We start from the raw sequence: 20739 nt of genomic DNA on the forward strand, positions 1-20739 counted from the left end.
CTGAGACTTTCTTTAGCTAACTGAAGGAAAAATAAGTGTTTTATCATTTGTTGTGTGCTACATGCTTTCAGTCAGATTTTAAATTCTGCTAGTGTGGAAAAACAGACCAACAATATGCTCTTGTCATCTAAGAGCCAGGAGGTTAAATATTAACAACAAAATACCCCGGTATTACCAAAAATTACATTTTTTTCAATGGACAATTCTTGACAGCCTTGATGTTGGAAGGCAGTGTGTAAGAAAACTAAGTCTGTGCTCAGTCTGGTTTGTGCCCTCCTTTATATACACCAATTTGCTTATGGTGATGTGAGAGAGCTGTGATAGAGCGTGGCAATGTAAAGGTATCTCTCTCAATGTTTTCTTTGGAAAGTACAATGTGGCACTTAAGCAAAAACTATGTGTTTAATAGAAGTTCTGTATTTCTTCATACATTGGAAGTTTTCAAAGGTCATGTTTTGTTTTCCATCTTAAGAGTATTAGACTGATGGATTATGGTTCTGGTGGTCTTGTGTTTAAGGGTTCACAGATACTGAGACCTGCCATGTATTATAATTGTTAATAACTAATCAGCAGATACTGAAGTCTGCATAGGGCAAAACTATGAAGTTTCACATGCTGCTTTATGATAGCAGTTGGAGCAGGTCCTGACACTTAATCCAGTTGTAAACAAGTGGGAGAATCAAAGTGTCCTGCACCTGCAGGAGGTGTATGCAGTGGTTGAATGAATGTTCATTCCACAGGTTTTGTAAAGCACTTCTACCACAGTGTTCACTCTAAAAGTGAACTGAAAAATTATAATCTTCATGCACCTTGAAAGCTGTACATAGTGTTCACAAGATTGAGTCTCCTACCTGAAGGAAAAACGGTGCTAGATTTAAGCAGTGCTTGAGGTTTGTGCTTTCCTCCATCTTGCCTATGATTTGGCTTTAGTTGTGGCTTCATCTGTAGTACTCCAAGGTATAATATGCAATGAAAATTTTTATAATCCAGGGTTTCTTATAGAGAAATTCAATTGTCAGCTTCTTGGCTGCAGAAACCTAGTGGTGTGTGGTTTCTTACTTCAGTTCAGCTTGCTGTTTCTGAGTGAACATAAAAGGCTAAAAGGAGAACAGGTACAGGGATTAATGAAATGGTTCATTGTGTGCCAGTTAAAATGGTTATAAGACTGTGCTTTGGAGCTTTTTCCATTTGACTCTTGTGAGGGGTTTTTTATGGCTGGTGAGCTCTCCCTGTCAATAGATGTCACTGTGCTGCAAGGATTGTGGTGATTTAAGGAGGAATTAGCTGGTTACAAACAGAAGACCCAGCAAAGCATAACTGTACTTTCTGATTCCTCAGGTCCTGCCAATTTCACAGAGATAACTAAAGATTTTGATGAGAATAAGGAAAACAAAACTCCAGAAGGCTCCCAGGGGGAGGTTGACTGGCTGCAGCACTATGATATGGAGAGAGAGAGGGAAGAACAAGAACTTCAGCAGGCACTGGCTCAAAGCCTTCAAGAGCAAGTAAGAAATAAAATTTCCTTCCTTGAGTTACCTTCCTCAATGCTGGAAACCTGACAGCTAAAGTAAAAGCCTATGTTCAGGTAGTAACTGCAAGGGCATTCTGCTGCTTTTTTGAGATAATCAAATGGGGGAAAAGTTTGGGTTTCTTCTAGCTCCAGTGTCAGTAGAGTGATGACACTGGATACATCTGGGCACATTTTGTAAGTGCTTTGAAAACTGTGTATCACATTACAGACCCACAGATTTCTCAAAGCTTTCCATGCACTTTTATACACTGTCTTGTCATATTATATTAGAAACAATGATAAACAGAACTAAACTCTTACTCTGTCACCGAGGATCCAGCCCACCTTTAGCTTCCCTGGAAGTTGTTTCTTGCAGCATGTTGTGTCAAGACTTGGGGAAAGAGGGAGGTTTCAAAGCCAAGGCTAAGAACGGCCATGTTAGGTCAGGTTAAAGATGTGTCTATAATGGCCTTGTTTTGGGGGCTTAGTGAACAGTATAGGAACTGAGCATTTATGTGATCCTTCCCTCTTAGTAAATTGGAGAAGGGATCACAAATAATTTAGTCTAAAACAAATCCTTTAAATTAGACTTAGAAAGAATGGGGAGCTCGGGTTATGTGCTAACCATCTGTATTCCACTTGAATTTCGAGACCTGTAACTGATTTCCACAAATTTAACCAAGCCACTGGGAATGAATCAAGCACTTAGCCAGGTCTTTCTTTAAATAGGTGCCCTTGTCTGCTCTCTATTAATACCAAAGCTGTCATGGTTTTCCTTATGAGATCTGATGTTTCCATGGCTCTTGGATTTTTCTCTCCCATTACTCATTATGAGGTCCTGGTTGGTGTGTTCCATGCCAGATGTAGCTTTGATTCAGCGATGCTGAGTAGTTTAACAAAGATTCCCAAATGCTTTAGAAATAGTGAGATAAAAGGCCTCATGCTAATAATGTAAAACTGCCCTTTGAGTCTGTTTCTGCTACAGTTCTGAAGCAAAAATCTGCTATTCTAATGACTTGGGCATGGAAATGTGGTAGCTGTGGTTGTCTTGATTTGAAATACATAGTTGGGGTGCTGCATTCAGGTGTGCTGAAAGCATTCAAATCCTGAATTAAGAAACCAGCTCATTAAATATTATTGACTGGCTTGCTGTAGCTCTGGGCTTTTCAAGAGTGATGGGAGGAACAGGGGCATGATATTATTCAAACATTAGAAGTGTTTGTTGACTTGAGGTTTCTTTGCTACTTGGTCATGGTAATATTCTTAATACCTGGTTGTTTAGTGTTGTCTTTTTGCATCCTGTCTTTGTGAATACACCTGTTACATAGAACCACTAGCTCTACTTTCAAATGGCTTACAAATAATAAAATCTGTTGGGATTTAATGACTCTGTCCTCAGCTGGCTTTGGGCAGAAGTCTAAATTTTGCCGAAGTGTGAGGAGCTTTGTGTTTAAGTGACAACTTTCCTTAGCAAAGGGTTGCAAATTCATTCAGATGCCTTTCAAATTAATGATCCAGAGAAAGCATTTGGTGTTACTAGAGACTTGCTCTGCTGCATACCAAACTTCAGGATCTTTGACAAGCCTTAATGAAGGTTTGTCCCAGGTTCTGTTGCACAGGAACATTGGACTTGCTGGTTGCAAACATTCCTTCACACAGAACCTTTAATTTACAATGTCAAGTTTGTTGTAGAAACCAGAGCAGCACAGTTTCAATGGAAAAAGAGCACTACAAGAATTTTAAACAGTGAAATGTCTCAATGAGCTAAGTTTTGTTCTCTTCCCATTAGGAGGCACGAGAACAGAAAGAGGATGATGACCTCAAACGAGCCACGGAATTAAGTCTACAAGGTGAAACTTACTTAACTTCTTCCAATGTGTTGCTTTTGAGGGAAAATTGATCTGTGCTTACCAGTGTAGCTCCTGAGTGTCAGTAAGACAGCTGGGATTCATATTCTTTTGGTGTGAGCATTGTTGTGTTTGGCTTTGTTCACGGTCAGCTTTTCTTGGTTGTGAAAGCAAATGCCAGGAAAAACTTTATCTGAATAATTGCTTATTTCAGTCTCTTGAGTTTTCAGTTAGGTATAGAGTTATATAGAGTGATGTGTAATATATCATATGAACCATATATAATAAGTGGTTAATACATAATATTAATCTAGAGAAAGCATAATGGGTCTTGAAATTTTGTATTCTCTGCAAAAACCAGCATGGTAATGACTCTAATCAGAACATAAGGATTATTACTTACTTGCATTGTTATTTCAGTGCTGATTAACGAATGCACTGGCCTTACCTGGGCAAATGAATCAGTGCTATATTGTGTCTGATACAGGATGGGGAGGAGACTGACCTCACTGCAAGGTATAGCTGTTGGGAGTGAAAAACGAAACACAAAACACATATCTGTCTTCTCCAAATCCAGACAGCGTGGTAGGCCTCAGGCACTGTTTAACATTTGTGTGAGGCTGGCATGCAAGTGATTTCATACAATCTGGCAGAGCAAAGCATAACTGAGAGAAAATTCCTGCTCCAAAGAGGGAGAGGGAGAGGTAGTGAAGTGTTGCGTTAAAGTACTTGTAGTTGCTCAGGCACTTTTAAAGGCCCTCAGTCATTACTGGATGAAGCCATGTTGGCTTCTGAAGAGAAGTAAGTTGAATGCTAATTGAAGCATCCCCTAGTATGAGCTCTGGCAGACTGAGTGCCCAGTCCCTCTCAGGTCTTCCTTGATTCATACAGAGGAAGAATTCAAGGGTATAAATCCTTTATCCTCTTGATTAGCAGTCGCTTGGCTTAAACAAGAGCATTGCCTTGCTACTGTCTCATTAGTAAGGATCAGCCAGTTCATGGAGATGATCATAATCTTGAACATAGAGCTGGTAGCATTTGTCTTATGAAGGATCCCAGTGATGCTGTAACCAAAGAACCACTAATCATCCTGGGACCATTGGTGAAGTGGCATTTAGCAATTTCCATGGCAAGTGCTTCATGCAGAGACCTACCTAAGTGGTTGTGTTCTTGGCTGTAGTCTAGCTTACAGCCCAAATAAGCATGGAAAGCAGCAGTAAAGGATTCTCAGTTGAAGGGAGTCATCTATAAACTTCCCGAGAAGATTATACTAATCCAGTGTCTGATGACTTAACAGGACAAGCAGTATGAGAATCTCTTTGGCAAAACATGTCCATCATAGCTGGCGTTACAGTGTCTTGAAAACAAACCAGAAAAAATTCCCGGACGGTGTCCTGTTAATCTCAACTTCTCATCCACCCAGGACTCCATAGCTTTAATTTAATTGGTGAAAGCATAGCTACTTCTCCTAATGAGTACTGTACAAAATCTTAAATTAGTTGGGTAGCTGCAGAACCCCAGGAAGTTTGGAACAGCGTGTACAGGGAGCAGTGGTGCCTTCCGGCTCTTTACAGAAAGCTGCCTGCATTTTGCTCAGCCAAGCAAACTGGAAGTTCCTGTGGTGAGCAGCCTTCTTACCATTGAAAACAATGAAAAGATGCCTGCTGCCAGCAGTAGCATTTTGATGCCAGTTTTAATTAAAAAATGCACTTTGTTAATGCAACTTATAGTTAAAACTGTAATTCATAGCTTCTCATTGCAGAAACTTGCAGTTCACTGACCAGACCGGCTGTACTTCTCTTACTGTTGTTCCTGGCTGCAGCCTCCTGGTGCTCTGGAGCCAACTGAGTGTTTAAATGCTCTTTTGTCACCCAGCTGTCATTGCCACAGTGCCCTTTTGGAAAAGTATGATGGAGATGATGCTAAAATTAATACTTAACTGTTGCTCTGACAAGTTGGGAAAGAGAGAGAGAGAGAGTTTTTATTTGGAAATTCCAGTAGCTCTTGCTTTCCTTGGAAAGGAAGCTCGAAATTTTACTGTGCCTATTTATGTGGTAGATATATCTGAACATGTTGTGAATTCTGAACCTGTTGGAATTCCACAGCATCTCACACAGTATCATTGTTTCCATGCTATCCAGAGTTTAACAGCTCTCTCCTGGACAGCGTTGGTTCTGATGAAGACTCTGGAAATGAGGATGTTCTTGACATGGAATATTCAGAAGCTGAAGCAGAGGAGCTGAAAAGAAATGCTGAGGTGTGATCTATGGTTTCAAAAGCCAACTGAGGAATATGTCCCTTCTTTACCATCGGTTTAGTGTTGGAGGTAGTTTTACAGAGCAGGTGTAGAGACTAGAAAGGTCTTTTATGTTCAAAAGTGAAAACATAAAAAATTTCTATCCATAGGAGTGTGGCTTATTGTGTTATTTTAATTACAAAAAAACCCCAAAACAAACCAAAACATAAAAAAATAGCTGCAGGGACCTTCAGAGTTTTTCTGAGATGTGGATAATGTTGAATTTTATACCAGAAACGTTTCAGTGCACATAAAGGAATGGTCCTGTGAAATTTTTACTTACAGAGAGAAAGAGGAGAGGGCTGCAGTCAACATGGTAATTTAGTCATAGCACCATGGGCTTCTAGATGGTGAACCACCAGAACTGAGAGGTTGTGGCAAGATCTTATTGCCATTAGGGACACCTGAGTGTAACCTGGGCTGTGTTGCTGGCCGCTGGCGCACTCAGGCTCCACACAGCAGCACTGTGTAAGCTACCTGCTTGCCTCAGTGGAAAGAGTACTGTGTTGAGGGGGAAAGGTTTAAATAATTGGAGTTTCTTTGACCAGTTTTAATTTTCTTACAATGCTTTTTCCAGTTTCTTACCCTTAAACTAAGAGTTATGTTTTAAGAGTATTGTCAGCAAATAGTATCAGTAATGTTTCCTGGTCAGAGAGGATTAAAAAAATAAATTCTCAAAAGCCAGTGAATAGACAGAGCATGTTTCCTGCATGCAAAGAGGGTGTCTACTGATATTACAGGTGCAGGACAAGAGAACTTGGGCTACATATACGGTATCAGCTGTTAAATCTGTGTACCATTATCAAGGATATTTCTTTGATACTTCAGAAGTAAGCATGGTGTTCCTTTTGGGCTTTTTTGTTTATTTGGTGGATTAACTCTGACATCAGTGGGAGTCGCTCAGGAAATGGTTGTTTAGAGAACTATGCAGTGTAGAGCTCATGTCAGCATCTGTTCTGAGGTCAGAGTGGGTCGTTTGCATGTTCATTGGCTTGCTGAAAGATTAAATAAGATGGGAGGCTCTTTCCCACTTCTGGAAGGACTCCTTGTTTGGTGTGAACCAGGGTGTCTGTTTCTGTAATCCTTGGTTGGGTTGCAGCTTTGTATACGGTAGCCAAAGCTGGTATCACAGGTACAAATCATCTTATCTATAAGATACATGGTAAAGCAAATGCCTAAAAGCTTTAATTGTTTGGTTTTTTTTATTCAGACAGGAGAGCTTCCTCACTCTTATCGTCTCATCAGCATTGTCAGCCATATTGGAAGCACATCATCTTCAGGTAAAAGATACCATATTTTATTCTTCATCTCTTATCTAGTTTAAAAAAATCTGTAATACAGAATTACCGTAACAGGATTATTTATAGAGAAGAAGCCAGGCAGCAAAGCAAATCTACGGTCATGACTTGCTGGTGGGGGAGCAGGTTGAGGCTGTCATGGTGCCTGTGGAAAGCATACAGCTTATGGGCTCTATGGAATTGCTTGTGCTTGTTACCAGCTGATTGAGGGAAAGATGGAGGGACCCGGATCTGAAGGGTCTTTCAGCATTTAAATCTGACATAGATGGCTGGAGCAGGGTATGTAGCTAACCAGCTTACTGGTCAAACTGCAGCATGGAAAGAAAGGTGCCCAGAGAAGCTGCGGATGCTCTATCGCTAGAGGTGTTCAAGGCCAGGTTGGATGGGGCTTTGGGCAACCAGGTCTAGTGGAAAGTGTCCCTGCCCATGGCATGGGGTTTGGAACAGGGTGATCTTTGAGGTCCCTTCCAACCCAAACCATTCTACGATTCTCTGTTTTTAAGGTCATTATATCAGTGATGTCTATGATATCAAGAAGCAGTCCTGGTTCACCTACAATGACCTGGAAGTGTCTAGAACTCTTGAGACCACCGTTCAATGTGACAGAGACCGGAGCGGCTACATATTCTTCTACATGCACAAGTAGGTGTCCTGGGGAAGTTTGGTGCTAGTAATTACCTCATGTGTATGAGGCAGAAGGCTTCTCTTCTTCCTCCTCTAGTCCTCTTTGCTGGGATGAAAACTATCCGGAATGACAAAACTGAAGTGCTTTGCGTTCGGAGGTGTAAGATTGTATACCAGTAATACATAGGATTTTAAGGAATGCATTAAATCATATTTTAAGAAGGGGATTCAGTGTCTCAGATGTGCATGCATTGCAACCGGAATCATAATGCAGCTTGGGCTTTTCTCCTTAAGTGTTGTGATATTTGTAAATGCCCTCATCCCTGCTCCTAGCAACTGTGGTGTTGCAGCCACGATCATCTCAGGACACAGCCAAAATGAGGTTTGTAGGTAGAATAGAAATGATATCTTTTCAGGCACACAGAACTGAAGAAGGGGGGGTTGTCTCCTCTTCTGTCTTTACTGGTGCTTGGAGACACCAGATAAGGCACTTCTCTGCCAGGATCCATGATGCTAGAGTTTGTGAATTAAATCCAGTTGCTGGTTCCCTCAGGGCTGTCTTATGTAACAATTTGTTACTGTAAGTAAGTTTCACTGTTGGTCTTTCCTTCTCCTCTAGGGATATCTTCGATGAGTTACTAGAAACAGAAAAAAATGCACAACCACTTAGCATGGAAGTAGGAAGATCAGTTCGTCAGCCTCTGTGAAGAGTAAAACACCTTGTTCCTCCTGAGGAGCAAGGAAGATTCTGAACTTGTGCCAGACAACGCAGGAGTAACAAACACCTCAGGGCCAAAACAGGAGACAAAAGACAGAAATATGGGACACTCAGTTTGTTGAACCATCTGTGCAAGTCCTGGGCCTGAACTATGAGTTTAAACCTTGACATCCAGAGCGATCCTCCTGTGGTGAAGTTTTTATTGTTTCTCGAATAATTTTGTCAGCATGGAGCCTTAAAGAGTTGCATCAAGCCACGAGACTACAGCTGCTCATAAACTGGTTTAAAGAATAGTGCAAAAAGAGACTTGACTTTAAAAGCCCATTCACCTGTGAGACGTGAGTGGCGAAGATTTACATATCACTTGGCGCTTTTTTTTCTTTCTCCAAGAGCAATTTAAGCAATAGACTCTGTAACCTGGCGTGTGTTGTGTTAGTAATATTCACTGGAAGCCCCGATTGCTGAGTAGGCTCTTGCCAGTCCTCTGGCTAACAGGCATTTTGGAATCACTCAAGCTGATGCGTTGTGACATTCATGGGTTTGTAAGTGCTCTGCTATTTACATGCGGTTCCAGGAAACAAACTGTCGGTGCTGTGGAATGTATTGATACCTGGTGGCAGCTCTGTTGTTTTTTTTACACCATTCACTGTCATCCTCATTTAGATGTGACATTATATATGTGATTTCTTTTTTTGTTTTACAAGTTCTATTATATGATTTCATTTTCTTCATGAGGTTGTTGCATCAGTACTGTTTGGAGAGGCGAGGTCTCTCGTTGGGTGTGCTGTGTTTCTCACTGGAGTTATGTTGCTTAATGCTGCTCTGGTGTGATTCCAGAGTCACTGAACACCTGGAGCAGACAGACCAGTGGCAGGAGGTGAGTGACAGCTGCTGTGCATCTTCTGGGAGGGAAAGAGCGCTCTGGTGTTGCCCTTCCTGCTCAGGCCTGGATCATCATGAAATGAGGATGATGGGAAAAGGGTCTGCAACGCAGCACCTGGCACTTGAATCGCTCTGTGACTGAACCATGGTCTTTCCTTGATCTTGTGTTGTTCCAGGGTAAGAGGCTTTGTACTGCAGCTATGCCTCTGTTCTCCTTTCTGAGGAGTGCAGGGCGCTCAAACTGTGAAACTAAACCAGGTAAAAACTTTCAGAAGGCCCTTGTTCAGCATAAATGGAACATGGTTAGAAAGAAGTGTTGCTTTTTATTGGGTTTAGAGTCATGATGCTCCTTTTATAGTTTGTTTCAGCAGTGGGGGGAGAAGCCCACTTCATTTTTTTTTTTTCAGCACCTTTGCACTAATTTAGCAGGGGCAGGTGTTTCCTTTCACTGGTATTTACTCATTTCAGAGAAGTTGTTGCTGTAAGCAGAGTCATTGCCTTTAGTTTTGATATCACAGCTTGAGTTCCAGAGGTGAAAGACTTCTTTAAGGAAAAAAAAAAAAATCACCTTTTTTGCTGTTGAGATAGTTTCTGAGTTTTTTAAACTATTGTTAGGAGTTTCTCAGGAATAAAATCAGCTGAAGCAAAGCAGACAAAACCATCAATTTAGGAGACAGCAGGCACCTTTCACGGGTACTTCCACACTAGAGTTTATCCTAGCGGGCCAGCTGGGAGTGCTGCTGCCTCAGTGGCCTCTTCCCACCCGTGTGCGCAGCGGTGAGTGACAGCTTTCGGTATCCTCCCCACCCCGAGCACTCTGGGGACCCCGGTGTGGTGAAGAGACTGACCTCCCTCCCATTCCCTGTGTGTGATGATCCCAGGGCCCAGGTCATGGTGGCATCTTCCTGGTCTCTGAGCTAGGAGCAAGTGTTTGGTTGTAGACATGACAGAACATTTATCTCGTGAGATGCTGCCCGAGAGGCTGTATATGTTAATTTATTACAAAGCATTATACTTTTCTATTGTTGATACTAATTTTGGTAGAATTCCAGGCGAGGGGAAGAGGCGGTAACATGGGAGTTGTCCTTTGAACTGATCGCCCTGCGAATGTGATGGACTGCTCCGTCCAGAGGGCAAACCAGTTTTCCTCAAGCACATCCCTTGCTCATGCTGTAAATAACTGGTATTCCTGTAGTATCAGAAGTCAGCTCTGCTTTTTTGGTTGGCAAGGTTGTTTTTGCAAGGTGCTGCACTCCAGTTAATTTATAATAAAAGCAAACATTGCCTGATTTTTCAGTGCAGTAACTTTTGATTAAAACTAGTTTTGTTTGGATCAAGATGCAAAAGCTGATGCTTGAAACCAGTGTTCCTTGTTTTATGAAAAGTTCTTGCCTGTTATTCTAGCCATTAAGAATTTGCAGACATCTATTAATTAATTTAAGCTTTTTTGTTTGGCATACAGCAACTCAGTTGCACCTTCACCCTGACAAGATTGTCCGTGGAGCCCCTTCCTTGCAGAAGCCAGCTTTGTCCCTGTCTGAGAGCAGTGGGGAGGAAGATGGGTGTGTAATCCTCAAGGGATATGCTGCTCACCAGCTGTATCATTCCCAGTGCTCCCACTGTTGCTGCAACAAGTTCAATAAGGTTGGCCTTTCCACGTAGAATACCCGTCCTGGGGTATAGGGAGGTGAAGCTCAGTTACAGTCCCTGAACACGTGCGAGCTCTTCCTCAGTTAAATATTTACTTGCTTCTGAATCAGCCTAGTTTAGTACAAGTGTGATTCAGCACATGAACTCAAGGAATTCTCATCCCACTGTCCCTTCATCCCCTCATTGTCTGACTGCGCTAATTTGCTCTTGATTTACACCCCTAGTCCGAGAGGTGCAAAGCTTTTGTGTCAATGAACTGGAGCTTGTGTGCAGGTCCCTGGGGAGCCCTGGTCAGTGGGGCTGCACAAAGAGCCTTTGCAGGGCAAGGACAAGGTTTCCCGACTGGAATGGCAGCGTGGGACAGACAGGAGGAGGGAGCGGGGCTCTCCAACGCCTGTGGCCATGGCATCGCCTTCCACCTCCTGCTCAGTGCAGCACAGATAACCATCGCCGTGCATCTTCCTTCCTGTCCTGCATCCAAGGAAGGGTTGATTGCCAGCTCAGCGCTTCCTGCTGCAGTTCACCCCGCACGGGGCACATGGGGAACGTAGTGCTGGGAATAACTCATCTGCTTTGTTTTTAATGGAGCTAATTATCCCTGTAATTGCCCGCCAAAGAGAAAAAGAGGGGTGCGGGACCCCTGGCAGCTGCTGTCCATGTGGTCTGCTGCCAGACTCCAGCCTTGCCTGCCCCGGGGTGGCTGCTGCCGGCTTCTGCCTGCACCTCGACACTCTGGTTCTTAACACTGTTGATGTGGAGCAGCGCTTTTCTCTGTGTTTTAGCAGACCTGTTCCTCTCTGTTCTTTACAGTTTTTGCTCTTGGGTTCCCCTGCCCGTTTTTAAATGATGTGTAGATAGATTTTTGTGAAATTAAAACCTCTTTATTAACCCTCTCTTGATTTGGGACCTTATTTCCGCACTGCCTGGGCTGCTGCCTCTTGCTGGGCACCTCACCTCCGCCTCCCGTTTGGCACTGGCACTTTGCTCAGTTACCTGGGAACATTCTTTGTGTGTTCAACGCCCCTCGGCACATTCAAATCCCGGCCCCCTGACAGAAATGTGTCCGCGCGGGGCACACCCCAGTGCCTCTCAGGATCCCTGTGGATCCCAAGTGGAAGGGAGATGCCCTTCTCCCCTCCTGGGGCAAGGACAAGTGCTCCCTGGTGTCTGTCCCCACACACACACACTGTCCCCTCCTTTACCTTTGGTACCGGACATATTTACTGCGGTTCAGCAGTTCAGGCGATAAGGGAGGGAGTGGCTCCAGCTGTATACCGGACCTTTAGCCCGGAGCTACAAGGCGCGGGGGTGGGATGGGAGAGTCCTGGCTCCCCGGGCATGCTCAGCGTGTGCATCACCTCTGCATGCCGGGAGGGCAAAGGAAGGAATCGGAAAAGGAGCTGGGGGTCCTTCCCTGTGCTGCTGGTACCCGGTCAAGACCTGTGTGTCTCTGTGTGCCATTGCTTTGCCAGACAAGCCCCACACCTGGGCTGAGCTCTGGGGTTGGGAGGGGAGGGATGGAGACACAGCCCTGCTCTCCAAATTGATTTTATTTAATAAAAAATAAGGAGGTGAGGTTGTCCTTGGGCCCAGGCTCCTACCCTAGAAGAGTCCTTTGTCCTTCTTGAGCTTCTGTTGTTTCCACAAGGGAAGGCTGCTGAAGGCAGAGCGATTCATGCCGAAAACAGCCTGGAAGTCCTCGTCAGAGAGATGGGCCTGGGGGAGGAGAGAGGAGGCTGAGCTAAAGCACGGGGGAGCTTCCCCAGTTTCCCACCCCAGCAGCTCCCCAGCCCTCTCTCACCTCCTTCCTGCTGGGGTCTACACCCCGTGGCAGGTCCTCAGCTGAGGTGTTCACCAGCACATCCAAGGGGAAGGTCTCCAGTTTGGAGGGGACAAGGGTGGTGGAGGCAGTGAAGACCTCTTGCTTGGATGTGAGCACCTGAATGAGGGGGCAGGGTCACATCAGGGGCTGCCCCAGGGATGGAGGCACCAGGTTGGCTCCAGGTGTCCCCTCACTAGAGGGTCTCTCCTCGCCCTTGCCAAGGGGAGGGAGGGGCTTTCTGTGCCCCCTCCCAGCCTGACTGCCCCTCTCCCTTGTGCCACTTACTGAGGTGAGCTGCCCGAGCCTGCTGTCATCGCCCAGCTCAGCTTTCATCGTCTCATAGGATTTCTTGTCCTGGTAAGGGGAAAAAAGTGCTCAGCCCCTTGGCAGGGGCAGGAGTCAGGCCAACTGCTACCCACACCCCCGAGATGCTTCCTGGGGCCAGACCCACACCCGGTCCCATCTGCAAAGGGCCCCCTGGTCTTTTGAACCCCCTCCACGACTCACAGCCCAGTTGAGAGGGTCCCAGGCATGGAACCAGCCAGTGAAGGTGGGGGGCTCATAACCCTGCTTCACCACAACGATGGGGGTTTCGGGGTCGCGCCCACTGGGGTGGGTCCGCAGGTACTCCTGTGCCATCACCGCTGCTGCCTCCTTCTCTGACTCATTGGCTCCATTTCCAATCCAGAAGAAAACCTGCAATGAGGTTACCGTGTCCACCACTGAGGTGAGATTGGAGCCCTCTGGGGCCATGCCCTATCTATGGTTGGAGGCACACAGGACCTGTCCACAGGGAAGGACACTGGGAGTCCATCCTCAGCAACGCCTGGAGCAAGAGGGCTGGAAAAAAACATCATGGGGCCACGGATATGGGAGTTTCCAGTCTCCTATCCTCCCACCTCAAGCTGCTGCAAGTCCTCCTACATGCCCCACCCAACGCCCCTCCAGAACATCAGTTTGTGGCATCAGTGGTGTGTCTGCCACTCCATGGCCCCTCAGCTCACCTGGTCCCAGGCGTCTAGCAGGTAAACGTCACTCTCCTCCAGGTCATCCTGGGTGAAGTCTATGATCTCCGTGGCCAAGAAGGTGCCTGTCTTGTTGGAGCACTCAAAGAGTCGGGGGGACACAGAGGGATTCTCCTCCTGCAGCCTGACAGGGGGCAACATGGTGGTGGGAATGCCGCTCATCTTGCTTGGGGAATGGTGGCCCATCTTACCCCTCAGGGTGGTAGGGACAAGACTGGTACCTCTTGCTGCTGGCATACTGGGACTTGCCCCCTAGGGCCAGCCAGAACTCAGGTGGCTCCTGTCCCTCTGCAATCACTGGCTTCTCTGTCTTGGAGATTATATCGGCCACAGTCTTGCCCATCTCACGTTCATCCCCACTGCAGCCCTGCCAAGCAAGTGCAGCTGCTCCTTCACTGGCCCCAGCCAAGGAGGGGGAAGAGAAGCAGGGAACATTTCTCTTGGGGGTGGCAGCATCCACGCCAGCAGTACCCACCTTCCCATACCAGAGGTAACAGGTGCTGGGGGTTTTGAGCACAAAGACATCATTGGAGTTGAGGGAGGAGGCACGGACGGGCACCTCAAAGGCCTTGGTGTTGTACTCATTGGTGCCATGCACGTGGAAGAGGCGGGTGGAGGGTGTGGGCTCCGTGCTGCCTGTCCGCGAGGTGCCACCCTGGGGAACAGGGACAGGAGGTCACCCCTATGCCACAGGGTCACCCGCCTGCCCACACCCCCACAGCCTCGTGCTCACCGCGTATACCACCATCCTGCCCTTGAAGATGGCCATCAGGTGGGCTGGCTCCTTGCCCATGGTGACACGGATCTGCACGGGCTCATTGTTGTACTTCTGGTCCAGGGCGACAGTCAGGTAGGCAGAGGCAGCCAGCTCATCTGGGGTGGCGTGGCGGCCCTGGGTGGGGCAGAGGGGCACTCAGCACACATCACAGCCCCCTCTACCCTCGTGCTGTTCCCATGGGGTAATGTGTGAGGCAGAGCATCCCTGGCTCCCACCCACGGGTCAGGGACCTGGAGGTCTCACCTGCCAGAGGTAGATGATGCGGTTCACCTTGGGCCCCACAGAATAGGTGTAGAGCACCACGTAGCAGTCCCCACCATAGAAATGGCCCAGCCACTTCTTCTCTACGGGCACCAGCTCGTTGTTCTCCACACGCCAGACCTGGTGGGACAAGGACAGGGATGTACTGCTATCAGGGCTGGTGAATCCCCCTGCCCTGCAGAATCTGAACCCCACGGCATCCCCTGGTGTAGAACAGGGGGTGCCTGAGAGGGTCTCGCATTTTTCCAAGGCTACCCTACCTCCACCTCCCCAGATCCATCATCCACCATTTTCTGCTGGGCAGCCATCTGGGGCTTGGCGTGCAGTGTGGTGGCATCAAACTTGACTTGCTCCACCTTGGCTGCGGGGAAGGGCAGAGGGGTGAGCTAAATCCCACTGGCTTTGGGGACCCCACAGCCCCTACATCCCAAATCAAGGAGCCCTGCTGCATCAGAAGGAGACACTCACCCACTTTGCCCACAGTGTGGGTCTTGCCCAACCCACTAGTCTGGTTAGGAACAGTCCATTTTTGGAAGAGCTGCCTAAAGATGGTTGACTCAGACCCATCATTCTCTGTCTCCACGCTGGTGCTGGCTGGGTAGTTCTTGGCTTTGATGAAGCCCTGGGGTGATCCGAACACAGAGTGTGGGCATGGGGGGCCTGGCACCCCAGGAAGGTGCCAGGCTATCCCATAGCCAACCCATAAGCCAACACCCACCAGCGCCGTGGTCATTGCTCCCTGCTTTTCCTCCTTGTTGGCGTTCTTGCCCTTCCACACAAAGATCTTGAGACCTCCTTGATCAAGGATGTAACAGTCCTTGGAGAGGGGACAACAGCAGAAATTAGGATTTGGGGCAACTTTAACCCTTGAAAAGCTGATTGGGTGGGCAATTTTGAAGGGTTAAAGCTGCCAGGGAAATTGGGCACTCCCAAGCATCCCATGGGGTAACACACCTCATGCAGGAGCATGTCTTGAGTTAGGGGTCGAAACGCCACCTCCTGAATGACCAGGTCCCCACTCTGATTGGAGACGCTGACAGGAGAAAAAGAAGGAAGGAGGGGTTAGAAACCAGGTTGGAAAAAACCATCCCCATTTTGGGGTGGCATGGTTTGGTGGGGGTATCCCCTCCACATCCCGTTCACCACCCAGATCATGGCACAGGTGGTGCCCAGGGACACTCTTGCCCTGCCGTGGTGGCAATCTGGTTTGTAGCTTGCCCTGCCATGCAGCTCTCTCATGGCCACAAGGAGGGACAAAGGGGTGTCAGGTGTGATGGTGCCACCCAGGAACATTGCTGCCATATACAAAGGTGACACTCAGCACGAGCATCTCTCCAGTAGGTACCAATCCTGTCAGCACCAGGGACTCTTCTTGCTCAAAGGCACACAAAGGACCCATCCCCACCCCTGCTGTGACCTTGACCCTTCTTGGTGGCTGTCCACGGGGACAGGAGTTGTGGGACGTAGCAGAGATGGGTGCTGGGTCCCTCTGGCACCACACAAAATGCCCCCGTGGGTAACTCACGCCCAGCAACTCACTGGTAGAGCTTGAGGGAGGACTTGAGGACCTGGTCCACTTTATCATCAGGGATGGCCGGCTGAATATCCCTCTTCTCACCCAGCACATGTGTGAGGACCTTCATGAGCTCTGGCGAGGCATCCTCGTTCTCACCCTCTACAATGCCCACCTGGGCACGGCCCCCACGTTCCCGGTCCCGGATGTCCTTGGCCAGGGTCATTGCCTGCACCCAGGGGAGAAGGGGTAAGCCCAGACCAGGGAGGGGGTGGCTGGTCACCCCCATTCCTCCAGGAGGGAACCCTGGGACCCCCTGGCCCTACCCTCAGCCTCTCATTTCGGTTGCTCTCAGGGCCATTCCACTGGATAATAAGCTGGCCCAGGTCCAGCAGGAAGACATCGCCCCGGTTGAAGCTTTTCCAGCTCATCTCCACCTGCAGCAGGACGAGATTGGGAGGGGTGGGTGTCAAGCAGCAGGATGCCTGGGTCCCCACAGCTTTACAGCCCCTGCCTGCCCTCACTCAGTGCTGATACCTCCAGCCTATATTCCTCCTCCCTGTCTCAAGAGGAGCTTTTTGAGGTGCAGCTGCTCCTGAGGCAAGGCAGCAGCATCCTGCACACACTTTTGTCCCCTGCTTGAGGGCAGCTGTGTCTGAGGGAGCTCTGGCCTGATCCTGATCCTAAATAGTATGTTTGCATAGAGGTTGGTGGCTGGGAACTCCCCACATCCCATAACTCACCTCTCCCGCTGCCACATTCTTCTTGCCCTTCACATGCAGCAAGCGCTGGATATTGTAGGTGTTTGTCTCCACGTGCTTCATGCCCGAGGCCACTCCACCCTTCTTATAGCTGGGGTGAGTACAGACATAGTGTCAGCCCCAGGTGTCCCCTTCTCACTTCAGTGGGGTCCCCTTCCCAACCACATAGGTGATGGGTGGAGCAAGACCAGCTCCAGATCCTTCTCCTACCTCTCACACCCCACTGGGACAGGGCTGTCCCCATCCCCACTGAGGGTGTCCCCACAAGCCACATGCAGAGGACCCCTCCCCACCATCACCCACTGTGGGATCGGGTCCCCAGGGATGAGTGACATACATGAGTCCCTGCTTGAAGTAGGCACGGAAGGTCTCGCTCTCATGTCCCTGGACCTCGCGGTGTTGCACAGCCACTGAGCCCAGGTGATCATCCATCTGGGTGGTGTAGATGGCGGCTGCCCCCTGCTCATCCTGGCTCGACTCCTTGCCCAGCCAGTAGTGGATGTCGTAGGTGAAGCCGCTCCCAGACTTGCGTGTCTGCAGGACACCAGTCCCCGCTAGAAGAACCCCTGTGTCCCCAGGTCACTCTGGTCACAGACACCCCTCCCTGCATCCCAGTCCCCCCAGGGCAGAGCCCATTCCCAGTTCCCCGTGTGACCCCTGACTGCCCTACCGACAGCAGGACGTAGCAATCCCCCTCATAGAAGTTGCCGTAGCTTTTGGTGGGCACTGGCACCATCTCCATGCTCTGCAGAAGAAAGGGAGATGTCAGCCCTGGCGGGGAACCCCCCACCCCAGCCCTATGCACCCCACTGCCCCCAGCCCCAGAACCTGGGGGGGTTTAACTCTGGATGCTGCAGAGACCCCCAAAAACAGGCACTGAGTACACAAGGGGAGGACCTTCCCTCATAGAGACCCCCCCAAGCAGCCCAGTGATGGGTGTCCAGGCTGTGCCCCCGTCCCCACCTCGATTCGCCATATCTGGATGCCCGGCGTGGTCTTGTTGAGTGTCCTGGTGACTTTGCCGCTGAGCTCCACCATGGTGACAGGTACCACAGGCAAGGGGACCTACCAGCATTGGCAACACCCTTGTTAATGGCAGGCAGTGTCATCAAGACCTGGGACAGAGCCAGCCTGCTGTGCCATCTGCTTCCCTGCCCACTCTGCAGACAGCCCAGCCGGAGCTGCACAGGATGAGGGGAACCCTGGCACTGCAGTGTCAGGACTGTGGGCACACAAACAGGGCTGCTGTCCCCTCAGCTCAGCTGGCAGTGCAGCCACAGCTCCACGCCAGGGTCCAGGGTGGGCAGGAGCAGTAAGTGCCCCAGTGCCCTGCTCTGCACCCAGGCAAGGGACAGGGCTGTGCAGGGCACCCACAGCGCAGCAGCTGCAGCTGGGTGACACTGCTCTACAGTAGCCTATTCCTCCCCAGGACCAGCAGGAACCAGCCCTACTCAGCCTTGTCCTGGCATGGCTTGGCACAAAGTGGCACAGCATGACATGGCCACTGCTGGTGCCCTTACACACACACATGCACACGTGTGCAAGCACACTGCGTGCTTCAGCCCCCCTGCTTCCAAATCCCCCACTGGATCCATGCCCCCCAGAGAGGGCACATCCTGGCCCCACAGAGGTGCTGAGTGTGCCAGGACTCGGCCTTGGTGCTGCCAAAGTTGCCCACAGCCATCTCTGCCAGGCTGGCAGTGCTCCCCACGAGTAAGCAGAGGGGCCAGGCAGCTGGTGTCAGGCAAAGGCCCTACTGTGCCCTGGCTGGTGGCTGGCAGGGAGAGCTAGTGGTGCCCAGCAGAGAGGCCTCTGTTTCCTCAGCCCTGCAAAACCTTGCCTGGCTCTGCTGTGCTGCCCTGTAAGCACCCACATCCCACCCCTCAGACCCAAGGGGTAGCACCCCCCCAAGTGCAGCACCAAGGTGGGGCACGGGTGGGTCCCCAAGTCCCATGCCCAGGCCACCCCAGTGCCAGGAGTGATGGTGACCGTGGCATGCACTGTCCACCCCACGCCCACCCTCCGTCCCCTCATCCCACCGCAGCCCCTCACCTTCACCGCAGAGCTGGGCACAGGTGAACCTACCTAGGCGGAGCGCTCAGGTGCCAGCACCCAGGAGACTTTGTCCCCTCATGTCCCAGCCCATATTCACCATATAAGGGCAGGAACAGCCCAGAGTCAAGGTCCCCATGGCCCTCCAAGACTTCGTGGCACCTGAGAGCCCCGTTACTCATGGGGTGTTGCCCTCCCCAGGTGCTATTGCACCCTACCCACGGGCTGGCTGTGCCTATGCTGGTGCCTCCCCAAGCCTGTTCCTCTTTTGGCCCTTGGCATTCAGCCCATGGTGACTGGTTTTTTGCCCCTCAGCAAAAAGTTCCCCAGTGATAGCAATGGGCTGGACCAGGACACACGAGCATCAGCCACAAACACAGTGGTGCCCTGATGCCACAGGGATGTGCTTTACCGCCATTCTTCACTCCCCAGACTGCAAAATCCCCAAACCCTCCCAGCCATGGAGCACTAAGAGCATGGCAGTGGGGTTTTTTTGGTGTCTCCTCCCCTCTAAAAAGGTTCCCCAAAGTGATACCAATGCAGCACCAGCTTCCTGGAGCATCCCTTTTCCACCCCCTACCTGGCACATCACTGCCCTGCCCTTGGGACTGTCTCAAGGCTGTGCCACACCTCAGCTGGAGGCCAGATCCCTGCTCACTCCCAACTTTGCCTCCTTGCATTGGGGGGCTCCACAGATCTGAGGTCCCCTTGGGGATGGGAAGGAGGTACAGGGATGGGACATAGAGCTAAGGTTTGGGGGGACAGGATATGCTAAGTCCTGTCCCATGCCCCCAAGCCCCCGTCCCAAAAATTAGTACCTGATGATGCCCTTGATGTTGACAGAGAGGAGACTGAAGTCCTGCCCAGTAGCTCCCAGACCCGAAGGCAGTTTTGGGGCACCATAAAGGTGGAGGGTGAAGTGCCAGCAGCAGGCAGGTCCCCAGGCTTCCTATCCGCTCTTATCTCTTCCCCAGCCCTGCAGGATTGCCACAGCTTTATCTCGGCTGCCCTGCTGAGCCAGCACCCCTGGCCATAAGTGCTGGGGGCATCCCACACTCTGCTGTCACCCTGGCACCAGGTCTGGGCTGCTGTGAGCCCCAAATCCTGACAGTCCCCCCTCCAAGGATCCCCAAAGTGATGACAATGGGCTGAACAGGGGGCAGGTCACCCACAAACAAGGGGGAGCCCCGATAGCACAGGGATGGGCTCTACTGCTGCTCTCCACTCCTCTGCCCCCCCACCCCTGCACTCCACATGAGTATCCCATACCTGGGACCCTTACCTGGGTTCAGAACCCCCAGTGGGGGTGAGGGCCTGAGTTTTGGGTGGGGTGTAACGCCCAGATGGTCGGTCTCCGCTCAGTGGCTGTGTCCCAGGGCTATGTCCGTCAGTGTGGCACAGGGGTGGGAGACCGCATGCCAGCCCCAGCAGGCTCGGCCCCTCCCCGGGCCTCCCAGCCGGGTCACTAATGAACTCAATAATTAGCGCAGCCATCAGGGAGGACAGAGACTTCGTTAATGAGGGGAGGCACGGGGCCAATGAGGGCATAGGGGGGGCCAATGAGGGCATAGGGGGGGCAGCTAAGAGACCCCCACCTCTCCCCCAGCAACCCAGTGCCTGCACGTTGGCAGCAGGCTGCCTGGGGAGCGGGGGTGTGTGTGTGGGGGGGGGGGGGGGACGTGTCACAAGTCCCCCCACAAGG

At 50.0% G+C, this 20739-nt stretch overlaps 2 protein-coding genes across 2 annotated transcripts in view; one reads left to right on the plus strand and one right to left on the minus strand.

The window, feature by feature from the left end:
• Positions 1-11711, plus strand: part of USP37 (ubiquitin specific peptidase 37) — a 35419-nt gene extending 23708 nt beyond the window's left edge. The window contains exons 19-24 of the mRNA XM_027637241.1: positions 1339-1505; positions 3300-3360; positions 5499-5614; positions 6864-6933; positions 7455-7593; positions 8195-11711. Coding sequence (XP_027493042.1) covers positions 1339-1505; positions 3300-3360; positions 5499-5614; positions 6864-6933; positions 7455-7593; positions 8195-8282 — 641 coding nt within the window. The 3' untranslated portion in view covers positions 8283-11711. The remainder of the gene's footprint in view (positions 1-1338; positions 1506-3299; positions 3361-5498; positions 5615-6863; positions 6934-7454; positions 7594-8194) is intronic.
• Positions 11712-12366: 655 nt separating this feature from the next.
• On the minus strand, positions 12367-20483 carry VIL1 (villin 1). Its single transcript, XM_027637323.1, has 20 exons — positions 20320-20483; positions 17949-18050; positions 17656-17730; positions 17323-17519; positions 16968-17076; positions 16551-16661; positions 16251-16453; positions 15666-15744; positions 15430-15528; positions 15180-15333; positions 14972-15072; positions 14694-14831; positions 14406-14564; positions 14148-14327; positions 13894-14039; positions 13652-13796; positions 13155-13343; positions 12933-13001; positions 12627-12764; positions 12367-12541 (listed from the first exon to the last, which is right to left on the minus strand). The coding sequence occupies exons 2-20, from the start codon at positions 18021-18023 to the stop codon at positions 12428-12430; spliced, it is 2481 nt and encodes an 826-aa protein (XP_027493124.1). The 5' UTR covers positions 18024-18050; positions 20320-20483; the 3' UTR covers positions 12367-12427.
• Between the last annotated feature and the right edge of the window lie 256 nt (positions 20484-20739).

Source organism: Corapipo altera, unplaced genomic scaffold, assembly GCF_003945725.1.
Source record: "Corapipo altera isolate COAL_440 unplaced genomic scaffold, ASM394572v1 45, whole genome shotgun sequence".
NCBI lineage: Eukaryota > Metazoa > Chordata > Aves > Passeriformes > Pipridae > Corapipo > Corapipo altera.